A 15,315-nucleotide genomic window follows, 5' to 3' on the forward strand; every position below is an offset into this window, starting at 1 on the left:
CTTTCAGTTACAGGAACAAATAGACAGGGTCCAAGGTAGAAGTAAGATGTTTTTATTTTGATTTTTTAATGCTTAGGGCGGTAGAAATAGGGATAGATGGTATCTTAGCCAATGTAAATTTGTTGTAGGAAAAGAAAAACAGTAATGGCTACAGACTGCTTCAATTTTTAGGTATAACAATCTAGTTATAACCAATACAGTATTTGGTTATAAAATGGCCAATAAGTTAACATGATGTTCACATGACGGTAAGACAACTAACTTGGTTGATTATGTTATTGTGCAGGATCAATACAAGATACTAAGGTATATAGGTGGGCTGTTATTGATGTTAAATGTAGATATCATCTAGTAGTGCCTAAGGTTAATTTAAAGCTAAAATTTTGGAAGAGTAACTACCTTCTGGGAAGCTATGACGGTGCTAGACTCCGGAATAAGAATTTGAGAGAAGCTTTCCAGGAACAGTTGAATACTAAACCAGAGAGGTTAAAATTTGACAATGTAAAAGATGGATGGAATAATTTTAGGAAAATAATTTGTGAAGTTGCTGATGGTGTTTTAGGGAAGAATGTCAGGAACCCAGGTAGGAATATTAATGAAACTACCTAATTTTTCATAAAGAGGAGAAGGGGTGTGTAAAAGCTTTATATGAGTGATAGATCACGTGAAAATAAAAGGAATGTAGGGAAAGCGGAGAAATCATTAAAATATGAACTAAGGATGTGTGAAGTGGAAATCATTGATAAAATTGCAATGGACCTGGAAGATGCAGCTAGACGGCATAACATTACAATATTGTACGGTACAGGCATTTAGTAATTGAGAGGAAGTAGTCGATCCTGACTTGTCCCAGTTAAAGATAGGAACTGGGTCTTAATTAATGATAAGAAAAGAATTAAAGGGATATGTGCAGAACATTTTGAGAGTGTGCTAAACTGGGATAGAGTTGCAGGAAAAGATATAGAGGAAAATGAAAAAGTTTTTGACATCTTGGATGTGAAGGAAGATTTATTCTATGAGTAAGAATTAGAGACAGTTCTAGATGGATTAAAAAATCCATGTTGCTGATAGTGTGGTAAATGAGTTTCTTAAATATGGTGGCTATGAGGTTAGAAATGAGCTACCGAAGACTATGAATATGATTTTTGGAAAAGGGGAAGTCCCTAGGGATTTTTAAGTGACCAAAAAGATTGGAGGGAAACTAGCCCTCTCCCACATCCTGTTTTCCCCAAAGTCGTCCGATCGAAATTTTGAGATTTTTTCAGCACAGTGGAAAGCTGCAATAACCATACCTTCAGGATTAAAGTGACCCCTAACAGACCCTTTGGGAAAGAGCTGTAATTTGTGAAAATTTTCCATTCTCTTTGTATAATGTCTGTTACTGGAAAGTATACAAACATTTTTTATTTGGGGGGGGAGGAATTTTCTTCCGGGGGATTTTCCATTGGGAGAATTTTCTGTGGGGAGACAATATTCTGGGGTGAACTTTCCAGGAGAAATTTTAAACTGGGGGAATATCCCAGAATTTCTGTACGAAGTTTTTTTTTTCTTTAAGTGTCTTACTTTCTCTTTGCCAACTCAATTTTACGTGTGGCGGTGTCGCGAAGAAAATTTCTGGGGGAAATTTTTAGCAGGGTTGGAATTGTCTGGAGGATTTTTTGTTGGGGGGTATTTTCCGTGGGGGCAGGTTTCCACTGGGTGGATTTCCGAAAAAGATTTCAGGGAGGGGGATTTCCTGCATGATATGAAAAACGATCACAAATTAAAGTCTTCAATCAAATGAAATAATGCTAAGGAGCATCTTTCAGGCGGAATCGTCTGCAATAATTTTTCTGGTAGGAATTTTCAGTGAGAATGGAATTGTGGGAGAGGGGATGTATTTTACGTTGGAGGAACTTTATGTGAAGGATTTTTTCGCGGGGGAAAGAATTTTCCGCACAGGGGAAGCCAGATATCCCAGCATTATTTGAAAAACGATAAGAAATTAAATAAAAAAATGTGTTTCAACTGAAGGCAATAATTTCTGTTCGTTTTCACTAAGACTTAAAACGAACAGAAATTATTCTGTACATTATGAGGGTCGACCCCTCCTCAAAACTTCACTCTTTACGCCTAAGTTTCCGGTTAATTAGAATAAGAAGCTTTACTAAAAGTACTAAAAAAAAAACTTTAATCTGGAATTTATATATATCTGGCATGCAGTAGTTGTTGCACTTATCTACAAAACATATACAAAATTCTTCTAGTAACTATTTACAATATTTACTACATGTGCTATCTATTATTACTCCAAATCTATTCCATAAATAAAGTTATTTTTAAAGTTATAAGCTATTATTAAAGTTAAAAAAAACTTCCAAGTTATTATTAAAAAAATTAATGTAACTAATAAAAAAATGATGAATATTTAATAACAATAAATAATGATATTAATTTATATAAAACTGTTAAAGTATTAAGTGAGTAAAAAGTTTGTTTACAGTATTATTTATCATTTGGTTTGGGAGTTAATGCGTACTTGGGAGTGAATTGTGTCTTTATATTAGGGAAAGAGGAAGACTAACTACTCAACATTCTTAATATGCCGAAAACTGTAAATTGAAAAAGGAGATATGTTTTTGCATTAGGCACAGCTGAAGACGTTATTGAACTTTAAATTTGATCAAGTAATCAAATCAGATGTTAGACAGTTTTTTTTTGCTTTTTTTTTAAGATTCTAACCAGACATTCCAGCTGGCTATGACACAGATTTGGATGAAATCTAATTATAGTATGTTTTTTAGGCCATTTAATTCTGGGAAAACGTTAGTGTTAATTGTTTTCATGTTTTTTTTGTTTTGTTTTTTTTAATTGAAAATTGTTTTAGTTTACACCTTATTTCCCGCTTGTATCTTCAGAGGCACCCAGGACAATAGGAAGGAGCAATCAATTATTATTATTATTGGCTGCTATAATGATATTCTCGCGCTGAGGCTGGAATACTTCTATATAAATAAGTCAGTATAAGTATAATTAACATCTTTAACATCTTAAAATCATGATTAAACGTCTTCAAATATCATAGACTAACTATAGACAAGGTACTATTTACAACTATGTAAAATATACCCCGAAAGCAGAAGACGTGATAGTGTAAAAGTGTCCGCTTCGTAAATATAAACTTGAAACGACCTTCCCAAGTTCATAAAAATTAAAATAATTATAGTGACGGGTGGTTTTAAATAGCCAAAATTAAATTATCGAACCGTTAAGTTACTCTAGATCTCACTATTGCTTAATTGGGAACCAAAATTGATTTTTTCTCACATTTTTTTTTTACAGATTCAATTTTTCGAGGCCAAATTACTCCACTATCTGTTTGGTTTTTTATGCCAGACGGAGGAGTATTTCAACCAGCCATCATGGACAACGCCAACAGACGCAGACCTGCCAATTATTCTAGGGATGTGACATTCCATTTATGGACGAGGTAAGTTTGAACTTTAATATAGTAGCAGCAAGATAAGTACGGATGTTCAAAATTCAAGCACAATGTGTCGTTCTTTTTTTAACACAATTGTGGTTGATGTACCCGGTTTGACCACTGGTCCTATCTTATTACTTGGGGACATCTTAAAAATTAGCAACAATCACCTTTTATTTAGATGTGATTAAGATAAAACGCTATTTAATTTTTTTTTTTTGTATAACCTCAGTGGAACTCATATAGCCTACTAAACCAATTTCAGAAATAAAGTTTTTTATTGTTCATGCTAGTATGCGACATATATTATAAGTCACGACTTCTATTGCAAATAGCTCACTATAACCCAAAGCTGCCTGAGTCACCATCGCCTCTTCACCTTCATTTATTCCTATTCTAAGGTTAATTTCAAGACTTAATCTTAAGCCTTGAACTCTCAAAACCCCCAAAAATTCCTTTACATCGCCATGTTTATTATCTAGAACGCCCAAATTATCTGCATAATCTAATTCTAGGAGAGTTTTGGCATGACATTTGATTGCATGCTCTCTCATAGCCTTTGTCCTGTTCCTTTGAACGAAGTCTAAGAAAATTTCACATAAATGGGGTTAGGACACAACCCTGCTTAACTTCATACTCAACACCAAACCAGCATTAACCTCATCTGCTATTTTAACCACAGTAATATTGTTCTCTTACATAGCATACTTGACATACTATGTAAGAATAGGCAGACCTTCACTAAAGCTCTTCTATTGGCTGAATCATATGCCTGTTTATAATCTATAAAATTGAGAACCAAAGGTGTCTGAGGATTCAGCTGCTTCCCAATAATAAATCTAAAAGTAAAAATTTGGTCCAAGCTTCCTCTCCTCTTTCCAAAACTAGCCTATTTTTCTCTTAAAACCTTATCTACAGCATGTCCTACTCTAGTAAGTGTCACCATGCTAAATAATTTGTTTCAAACAGAAACCAAGCTAAATGCTTTTGTAATTACCCAACTAACTCTCATTATCTTTTACTAGAGAGGTTTAAGTAAAGTTTTTTGAAAATTCCTAGGCACTTCCCCTTTTTAAAACGATATTTATAATCTTGAGTAATTTATTTCTAACTTAAAAGCCACAGTATTCTAAAAATTCGTTTACACCGCTATCAGCATCTGAGGCCTTATCGCTTTTTAATCCTTTTAGTACTGTCTCTAACTCCTTTCCACAAAATAGATTTCCCTTCACTTCCTAATTGTCAAAAATTCTTCACTATCTTCTATATCATTTCCTGCCATATTATCACGGTTTAAGACGTTCTCAAAATGTTCTGTCCATCTCTCTTTAACACTTCCTTATCACTAATTGAGCCCCCATTCCTATCTTTAACTGTGTCAAGTTCGGACTGACTATCAGTTCCTTGACATGCCTCTACAGTACTTTATTATTATGCCGTCTGGCTCCATATTCCAGTCCTTGGCAATTTCATGCATGGCCTCCATTTCACACATCCTTAATTCATACTTTATCCCTTTCTTTAATTCCCTTACTTTCCCATAATTTTCGTATGATCTATCACAGAAAAACATGATGCGCAAACTTAGAGCGTCATCACTTATATTAGCTGCGTATGCGACTTTCTACCCTGAGACACCTCCTGTCTCAAGACAACTCCTGAGACACCTCCCTGAAACCTAAAACCACTAATTTACAACCTACTTAAAATTATTCTATCCATCCTCTAAATTTAAAACTTGCCGCTTTCGTATTCAACTTTTCTTGGGAAGCTCTTTTCAGATTCTCGAAAAGAGCATCGTCGTTTCTTCCCGGAAGGTAGTTATTATTCCTGAATTTTAGCTTTCAAGCTCTTGACGCTACTAGATGTTGACCTTAACTTTTTACTTTATACCCTAGTTTATTGAATCGATCAGTGCATCCTCTTCTACAGATTTTTCCATAAGTCTAGTGTGATACCTGTCTACGGGAAAAAAAACAGACTTACGGAATCTAGGGAATGCATTCGGGAAAAACGGAATCCTATTAAAAATGTCAGGTTCATCCTTCTCTTTTAATATTGATCTCAAACCACCAGAGAATTCTACTACAAATTTAAATTTTTAGTTTGAACCCAAAGAATCATCAGACTCAGATTTTGATACAATCAGATCTGTGACTTTTTTCTCATGTGATATTTGGTATTTGTACTTTTGTTAAGAAACAAAACAGGTAGCACACAAAATTCACCCTGTTCTTGGCGTGCAGCTTTGATCATCATCAGAAATAGCACAAGCTGACTTACTAACTTGGCCGTTCAAGAGGAGGAGATTTGTTCGAAGAACTATCGTTTCGGTGAATTAAATGAGAATTATACGGTTTTTCAATCTGTTGTTGCCGACTTAAGCAGGCTTGTTTAGAAACTTTGCCTACTGGTTTTTTGCCTTTTAAGGATTGGTTCATAAATATTGCATACAAGGGGTTTTGCCTGCTCTGTTAGTCAAGGTTTGTGAAGTTGCTGATTGTCATGTGTTTAGAACATAAAATTCTTCTGATAACTCTTTTATAACTTCGATTTTAAGGGGCATGTCAGATTATGAAAACGAGCTGCTGGACACACTGATGTTGATCCTGTCAATGATTAATTTATAACAAAATAATGAACAAAGGTGGCCTTTCTACAATCATATACATACTATGTTAACTTATGGACCATTCTAGTGCCAAAATCTTTTTGGTTTTAGCTGAATTGTTGAACCTACAAAATTGCAGCAGTCAATAACCTTAACTAATGTCCTTTCCTTCATATAGTTTACCTACGCTAGGATACTTAGCTTTCCATATTTCTACAATCCTTTCCCTGCCCTATTTCAAGATCACATATAAGGTTATCATATTCCCTAAAAAGTCCGGTTTAACACGTTTGAATTCACTAGTCAGAATGTCAGTACCACCGTTGTTTTTCAATGTTACAACATTCCTAGTTGCAATTTTTATGTTATCTAAATTGTTGAAATCGTTATGGTTTCAAGAAAAGTAATGAGTCTCACAAGTGAAGGTCAAGGATTTATGCTTTTTTCTCATGTCTACACAAATCGCTTTTGCTGGCTTTACAGCTGAAAAGTAAGGTTTTGTGCAATCCTGGGCCCATCTTGGTCACTCCATGGTTTTCTGCGCTTAGTGATGCTCTTCTTAAAAAAAAAAAAAAATAGGCAACACTATGCACAAGTAATGTCAAGCCTATTATCTTCGACTTACTGTATATTCAGGCCTTCAAATATTATACCGAAAATGGCGGGCAGCCCTTAATAGACAACATAGCTAGGAATGGCTTATTCAGTCCCAAAAAGCCTGCCAAAACAATCAAAACCTATATGAATTATCAATTAATTAGAATCCAGTGCAATGCTCTATATTATTAACCATGCTCTTCTACTCAATCTGTTCTCAGGAACGGTTTCCCCAGGAATGGCAAGACTCAGTTATACTGCCTGTCTTCGAGAAAGGCGACCGTACTGAATGCAAAATTGGAGAGGGATTTCACTTATGATCATTGCGGCAAAGACCTTTGCAATAATTCTGCTTAACCGATTCCGCAAAGTCCATAACAAAAGAACCCACTCGAGCAAATCCGGTTTCCGAGCTGGTAAGGGCTGTATTGACCAACTCTTTGCCCTGAGACAGATTTTTGAACATAGAACTAATCATCAATAAATCACCGTTGCTGTCTTCATTGACTTCATTACGGCCTTCGATTCAGTCATCAGGGGAGGAACTTGGATGGCAATGGAAGAGGACTATTTGATGCTTATTTGAGGTAGTGAAATAATGTGATATTGTGTTTAGAACGGGGGTCAGAGGCCTGATTCTGTAAGCTTAGTCAGAATCTGCACATGACAGTCATACCTTTGGTATACTCAAAAAGAGGGCTAGGGAGTTTCTAGCTAAGTCTTATTGTCCCCTGGAGTTGATGTTTATGGATTGTATTTGATGTTTATTTGAGGTTGTGAATTAATGTGATGTTGTGTTTGGGACGGGGGTCAGAGGCCTGACTCAGTAAGCTTAGTCAGAGTCGACCCAGCTCTAAATGGGTATCTCGTACCTGGGTGAATCTTGGGAAGGTAAATAGGAAGGATGTGCAAAAGAACAGGATGGCTGGCCCCTAACCCCCCATTGCACTTCCTGGCTGAAGGGCCTTGAAACGGAGATCATCCCCACCGGTTTGGACATTAAGGGTCCTAAATAAAATCCTAAAAATCCTAAATAAAATTAGTTTAGTATTAATTAAGTCATTGTAAAAGTATTAGTTCCTAAATTGTATGATGGCATTTTCAAAATTGTACCTCGCATTCACGTCCTTATCTTAATTTTTATTTTTAATCAAAGTTTTCTCTAATATGATTATGTAAGCTATTGGTCAGGTACATAAAAAGTTTTTTTTTTGGGGGGGGGGGCGGGACAAAATAGTTGGAAAGTATAGCTTAGGACTTTGGGCAAATTAGATAAGATGCAGAAATAAATATATAATAAGCCGTTAAAATCTTGGTAATATGGGTAGGGGGTGGATCAAAGCTCTATTCCATATGTCCCTGCTAGTAACATGTGTGGAATATTTCAGTAGTGTTTTGTTGTGCTTTACCTTGTCACAGTTACATTCTGTTGATTTTCAAAGTTCATTTTGAATTTCTTTCATTGAAATGCAGGAGTTGGTACATGTTTTACTAGCAACCGATGGGACATGAGAAGCGTAATCAACACGATGCGGTCTTTTCTCGCGACGCATTTTCCAGAATACAAATACAACTGACATCTTCTTCAACTACAAAACTCAACAGCACAGTGAACAAAATTTATGTTCGTTTTTAGTTTCTGTGTCGCTCCTTAATTGATTTTTAAGAAGCTTTTTATTTTTTTTTCTTTGACTTTAAGAGAGTGCAAGCATGTTGAGTGAGATATATGTAAGTAAAAGTTCTTTGGAATCTCTAGTAGCAAGAAACGATCCCAGTTTACCCCCCTCCACCTGAAATTTAGTTTCTTCAAAAATATTGTCAAAACTAAGATAAGCCTGCATAATTGAAGCATCCAGAGAAACAGGTCAGTTTTCTTTAGTATAGATTTGCCTTTATGGTACTATATGGCTCATTTTTCATTTTTCACTGTCATTTTTACTTGATTTGGACAAATTGGCTCCAACTGTCTTTATCTCACATCTAATACTCCAACAGCTCCTCTAAACATTTCTCTTCTTTTTATTTCGCTTTTCCATTCACTATTCATCTTCTTTTTCTTCTTGTTTAGAATGCTATGGGGGCGCTTTTGCATAACTTCATCACTGGAATCAAAGTCAAGTCCTGCAACGGGTTGCTGCGGCTAATTTAATATTTAAAGGCGAAAATACCTGCTTAGAAGAATATTTGAATTGTAGCATGTGTTGATATTATTATATTATTTTTATGTTCAGGTGGATATACCTTAGAAAACACCAAAAGAAGATTTTTTTTCTGAAATTTAGGGGGGGGCAGATAACCTTCCCTCTTTGTCCTCCGGATTAGTACCACCGGTCTGTTTATAATACTCTAATAATACTATATAATACTCTAGTAAACACCGTATTGGCTATAACTATATTCTTGCATCTAAACATTCTATCACAATTACTATTTTCCGCCCCTATACCATATTTACCTGAATTAGGGTTCAATATATGCCAATTTGTAACGAGCTGGGCCGGGCATTAAAGATCCCTAACACAAGTTGGGCGCAAAAACCCCTATATCTTCCCAAGGCCAGAACAAAATTTGCACTTTACCGAAAAATATAAATGATTTTACTTTTATAACTTTAATAAATCCAATAATATTAACATTTTGATTACTAAATATCAGTATATATATATTAAAGTGACAATGCACATTCATTTGTATTTTTTCAGTAAAGGGCAAATTGTGTTCTGGCCTTGGGAAGGCATAGGGGTTTCTACGACGGCCTTGGGAAGTTTCTACGACGACCCCTTCCATATGAAGTGCCCTGATCTAAAGAAAAAATAAATTAATAAATAATATAGTGTGTCAACATCATTCTTATATGCCCCCGAGGCATAACTTTAGACCCTTGCCCTGAGGATTATTGGGGAGTCTCCTCCTCAAAAACATATTTCCTATCTGGAAATCAACTACGCTGAGCAAAATGGTTATCTGAAAATTTTGATTGGATGTGTTTGGGGGAATGATGGGCGTGCGGGGGCTAGTTGCCCTCCAATCACTTTCGACTATTAAAAAGGGCACTACCCACTCCAATTTCCAATCGAATGAGCCATTTTCGAAGTTTCTACGACAACTCCTTCGATACGAAGTGCCAGGGTGGAGAAAAAAAGACATTGTGCCCACATCGTTCTTTACTTTGGCAGCGCTAGCGCGGTGCCTATGATCAATGGAAGAAGGTCTTGAAGGAGGATATTTTGAAAGAGATCGATGGAAGATCTTTGGTCTGTAGCAGTGGAGAGGTCATCGTGGAGAGGCATCGTTGTCCCCTTATGTGCCAGCCGTTGCGCCAGTTGTTTGTGGTAGCAGTAGAAGTAGCTTCTGAAGCAATTGTGAGGTTAAAATCAAGAAAAAACCCACGTTACTCATAAGACTTAGATTTTTTTAAAGACAGATGGGACTAAGATGTGGCTTCGGCATGATTGCGGAGCTAGGCTTATAATTATTCTTTTCAGTACGTCGGTTTTCTAGAAATATCTTTAAAATAGGCTAGCCTTGTAGGTTAAAATGTAGGTTGCTGAATAAACTAAACCTAATTAATACTAGGCTTGCGTTGTTATAAATTTGTTAAAAATACAAATATACAAAAATATAAATACAAGTAAATATAAAAACATCGTTCTTCTCTCTATTTATCAAAGCTATTTTTCAAGCTATTTTTCTTAGCTTGCATTTTTATGTTCCCCCTATTAAATGCGTTTCTGAGGATTTTTAGCTTCGACTTCTGTTTCCACGAGCTAACAGGAAATTGTCACCTTAGACTGTTAGTTAGCAATTCGGCAGTAGAAACAAGCCTAATTTTTAAGGTTTAAACAGAGCCTATTTTAAAGGGCATATTTTGCTTTCAAGGACAAGACGCAAAAATATTACAACAAATATTGATGCTATCTAGAGTATCCAAGGTTCTTTAGGGGCAATCAACTAATTTTTTCCCTAACCCCTAACAAGACTTATCAACAAGTGTGTAAAGATTGTTGCTAGGCTTACACAAGTTAGATATAAGTGTATTTCTTGTATTTAGTTTTTTATTACGTTAAGGGTATATTTTTAGTATTTAGTGCATGTTCAAATTCAAGGGTATAGTTGGGTATGCGTTGTTTTATGTACTTGTTTCTGCCTTCTTTTCTATTCAAGGTAGTGGATCACATGACCAAAAACCCGCCGGCCAATGAGAGGCTACTTTGGGGGTCATGGGACCAGAATTGTATGCTTGGGCCTTGGAAGATAAGAAGGGGAAAAAGACAACTTGTGGACAGTTCAGCTTTGAGAGCCAACAGTGACAAGTGGTTAGAGGAACACCGCTGGGAGGGTTCGAGCAACCTCCATCCTTCTATAATATACGGTACGCTGGGAGAGTTTAACAAAAACCTCCACATCACTGCCGTTGGAGAGTTCCAGTAACCTTCACTAGCCAACTATAGACGTCGAGCTTGGAAAGTGCAGCAGCCACTTCCAAATCAACGGTGCCAGCCGGTGCAAGTTGACTATAGCTCGAATTCTCTACGGCTTCAAGATGACTGTTCACAAGTGTACTCCAGTATTGTATTTCCTTTATTCGTTTATTAAAGTAGTTTTAGCAACCTCTTGAGTAGATACGAATCCTGCCTACCACGCTACCCAAGGTCTTGTCCTCGTGGAGGCTTGATCACCCCCCACTGGGGACCAATAAGACGGTATTTCTTTAGAGAAATAGACCATACTTCACAAGTTCAAGAGAGACTGAGCGTCAAAATAAGAGTGTTATCTGAGCTAAGGCACCAAATCAAAGCCAATGCAAGAATTTGGACTTGTTTTTCACTAGCGGTCTTAAAAGTGTTACGTGTGTTACGTGGGGTCTATGGAGTCACGTCATTCAAAATTTTTTGAAGAAACTTAATAACTGAATGACGAGAGAGTATCAGCCAAAAATTGGAGTCACATCTAATTTGATATCTTTTTGAGAATGTTGGGCCTTCGGTTTCTCATTAATATATTTCCGGTGTCTCGAAACTTTCTGTGTTAGATACGAATTGAAAATGACCGAAAACGGATTCATGAAATAGAACCCATGCAAAAACAAGAAACTTATCTTCTGTTCAAATGTTGTTTTTTTCAGAAAATTTACGTTGTTTAGTTTATGCACAGTATATTTTTACATGTCTCGCGGCAACCCTGGATACCGAGTCGTATTTTAAAGTAAGCATTGACAGTCAAAAATATGCCAAATTTCAGTGATGATTAAAGACTCGCTATTACGGTTTATGATTATAGACAAAACATCTGGCTGACGAAAAAAAAACTCGTCAAACTTGTCTTAGTTTTATTTGGTTTATTTGCAGTAAAACTAGTCAGCAAAAATCTATTAAAAACTGGATGACATACGGAGGTCTAGCACTAGCACAATATTCTAGCGGGTGCGGGGGAACATATCGATGTGACCAGATTTGAAAGATTTACGAAACTACAAGAGAAACGTAAACAATCTTTTGACTTTGGGAAGAACGCAAGATGGAGGGCAATAAAACCCCCATTTTGTCTATGTACCTGTTGGGGGTACAATATTAAAGATCAGAGTAGCATAGTAACCGTCACCAAGCATTTTCAGAGAATCCATTAGCATGTTGCAAACACAACAACCAATCAATCAATCAATTTATTGAAACAAAAAATTTCTCATAAAAAAAAAACACTTCAACATGAACTCCCCCGTAAGGCTCTATGGCCAGGAAAAAACAGGGGAGAAACAAAAATGAAACAAGTACTTAAAAAAAAACTTTTTCAACATAATACATTTTATGTTGACTTTTTTTCAAGATAATACATTTTTTTTAACATAATACATTTTATGAGACTCTACACAAGAGAAAAAAAATACAATGGTCCACATAAAAAAAGACTACCAAGCAGTCATCAACCAATTAATTTATTCTACATGAACTACCACATGAAATAAAATTATCTATATATTAAAATTGTGGTACTTTCCCATTTGATGCGCCTTTCTAAAAAGTCAAGTTTGGTTAATGCTAATGAAATAAAATAAAATAGGATGAATATATAATAGTTTAGAAATAAATTTGGGCTATATATTTGCACATTAGGGGGTGGGGGGGGGGGGGGTAAAGCATAGCATATATTAAATACGTAACCTAACCCACCCTAGGTACCTTCCCCCCCCCCTAAACTCCAAAAAACCACAGTTTAATATCGTATACGCAATGAAAACCACGCTATCATTGCCTACTCTACAGCGGTTAATACATCAAAAACGGGTTTTATCATTGCCTACTCTACAGCGGTTAACCCTAGAGGCTCATCAAATGGGAAAGTACCACAATTGTTTACTTATTATTAACATGGCGTACTTCTATGTTAACATACGACTCTTCTTTGGATTAACAGTAAACCATGTACCTATGGTTTTAATATGATTTAAATTTCATAGAATTCCTCAAATAGTTATGATTTGCCAAAATTTAAATTTTAATTACTAAACCTCGGAGACTGGCCCTAAGTTCAATTAACTTATTTACAATTGATTTTTGTACTTTTCAGCGTTCAATAGGGAATTGCATTATTGAATTGCATTCAAAAGCCCATATTCAAACATACTAAATTAATTATGTATTATTTGTACTTCAGACCTCAATAAGCTGCAATTCGTTCATTTCTACATTGAAAATTCTTGGTAACTATATCTATCAGGGAAAGTTAAAAACCCTTTACTGTTAGAACATTTCTTAAAAGGGTGTAAAGAGCAGCATGATAGTAACTCTGATGATTTTTTTTTTCATCTTTAAGTATATTCTTGGTACAATAGGTACACCATAGACGTATAAAGTGAAACCACTAGACTTCAGCCTTTTCAGAATTTGTTTCAATTTCTAAATTAATCGTGCACAATTAATTTTGCTGTCCAAATGATGTTCAATCGAGCTTATTAATTGCGCTTATCCAATAAGTAGCTTCAGTGAATTACCATAAGCAACATAGAACATGGAGCGGATATTGAAGTTTTTTTTTCTAGAATTAGTGCTGATCATCCATATTTTTATTCACATCTAAAAGGGCAACATGATTCCCCATTCTTCTGGCTGCTCGAAGTAACTAACTGAAAAATGTCTTTTCAGAACCCCCAAGTAGCTACCCATTTAATAATTAGATGTGCACCAGATTAACAGGAACAGAAGCTGAATCCAAGAAGTATCTGGGGGGGGGGGGATAACACTAAAGACAGGACTTACCTACTTACTTGTACTTAGATCAGGACACAAGCTATGTAGCTCTCCCTGGCGACAGGATCTGGCAGATTGTTGAATTCCACAGGTTACGGTTTTGGGTCAGTGGGGCGATAATTTCAAGCCATGAAGGATCTAATCTGCGACATTGCTTTCGGAATCTGCCAATCGGCTTGAGGTCCGATTTGACGATGTTAAACCAAGTTTTGGCTTGTCCTCCATGTCGTTTCCTCCAATCAGGTGCTGGTTTACAGCGCAGGCTTTGATTTGTGAAAGTCTCGGCTGGTCTTCGGCAAACACAGCCGAACCAGGACAGGTGGTGGCGTCGAATGATAGATGTGATGTCGTACTTCTGGTCACCTCGTTGGCGGATGATCGTATTTGGGATTCGATCACTGAGTCGTAACCCCAATATGCTCCTCAGGAATCTATGTTCAAATGTGTTGAGGGGGTGTGCCTCGGTGTCTTTTAAGAGCAACATCTCACAGCCGTACAGTAAGACTGATCGGACTAGGGTATCGTAAATAATAATTTTTGTTTTCCGGTGGATTTCCTTCCTTTTCCATAGCGGCTTCCACAGCTGTCCAAAGACAGCGGAAGCTGATTCAACGCGGCATTGGATTTCTTCGCTACATCCGCCGTTGATGTTAATGTATGATCCGAGATACTTGAATTTATTGACAACTTCTACCTGCCTATGGTTAAGGGTTATAGGGGTAGAATTTATATCGGGGGCATTGGACATAGTTTTAGTCTTATCAATATTAATCTAGAGCCCCACTGGGGCAGCAACTTTGGAGACTTCAGAAGCATTTTCTGGGCTTCCCCAACGGATTTGACAAGAAGAACAACATCATCGGCATAATCCAGGTCGTTAGTACTGAAATCAGGGCTAACCTTGACTCCTTCGAAATTTAGAATTGCTTTTTTCATTACCTAATCGACGACAAAATTAAATAGTTCGGGAGAGAGTACACACCCTTGCCTTATACCGAAGTTGATATCGAATAGCGGAGGAAGTTCCCCGTTCACCTTGATTCAGGCTCGTGTTGTAGATAGTAAGCCTGAATGAGTCGTATGATCTTAGGTGGGACATAGTCCTCATCCATTGCCATCCAAGTTCCTCCCCTGATGACTGAATCGAAGGCCGTAATGAAGTCAATGAAGACAGCGACAGTGATTTATTGATGCTTAGTTCTATGTTCAAAAATCTGCCTCAAGGTAAAGAGTTGGTCAATACAGCCCATGCCGGCTCGGAAACCGGATTGGTTGGGGTGGGTTCTTTTGTTGTGGACTTTGCGGAATCGGTTAAGCAGAATCATTGCAAAGGTCTTTGCCGCAATGATCATAAGTGAAATCCCTCTCCAATTTTGCATTCAGTACGGTCGCCTTTCTCG

General features: G+C 36.6%; 1 protein-coding gene across 1 annotated transcript in view; it reads left to right on the forward strand.

Moving 5' to 3' along the window:
* The window catches only part of LOC148944882 (lipase member I-like), a 138,344-nt gene that overhangs the window by 26,368 nt on the left and 96,661 nt on the right, over window positions 1-15,315 (forward strand). The window contains exon 2 of the mRNA XM_089098631.1: window positions 3,322-3,469. Coding sequence (XP_088954757.1) covers window positions 3,322-3,469 — 148 coding nt within the window. The remainder of the gene's footprint in view (window positions 1-3,321; window positions 3,470-15,315) is intronic.

The sequence above is a fragment of the Artemia sp. Qi Xiang Cuo genome, chromosome 13, assembly GCF_049724085.1.
Source record: "Artemia sp. Qi Xiang Cuo chromosome 13, ASM4972408v1, whole genome shotgun sequence".
Classification (NCBI taxonomy): domain Eukaryota; kingdom Metazoa; phylum Arthropoda; class Branchiopoda; order Anostraca; family Artemiidae; genus Artemia; species Artemia sp. Qi Xiang Cuo.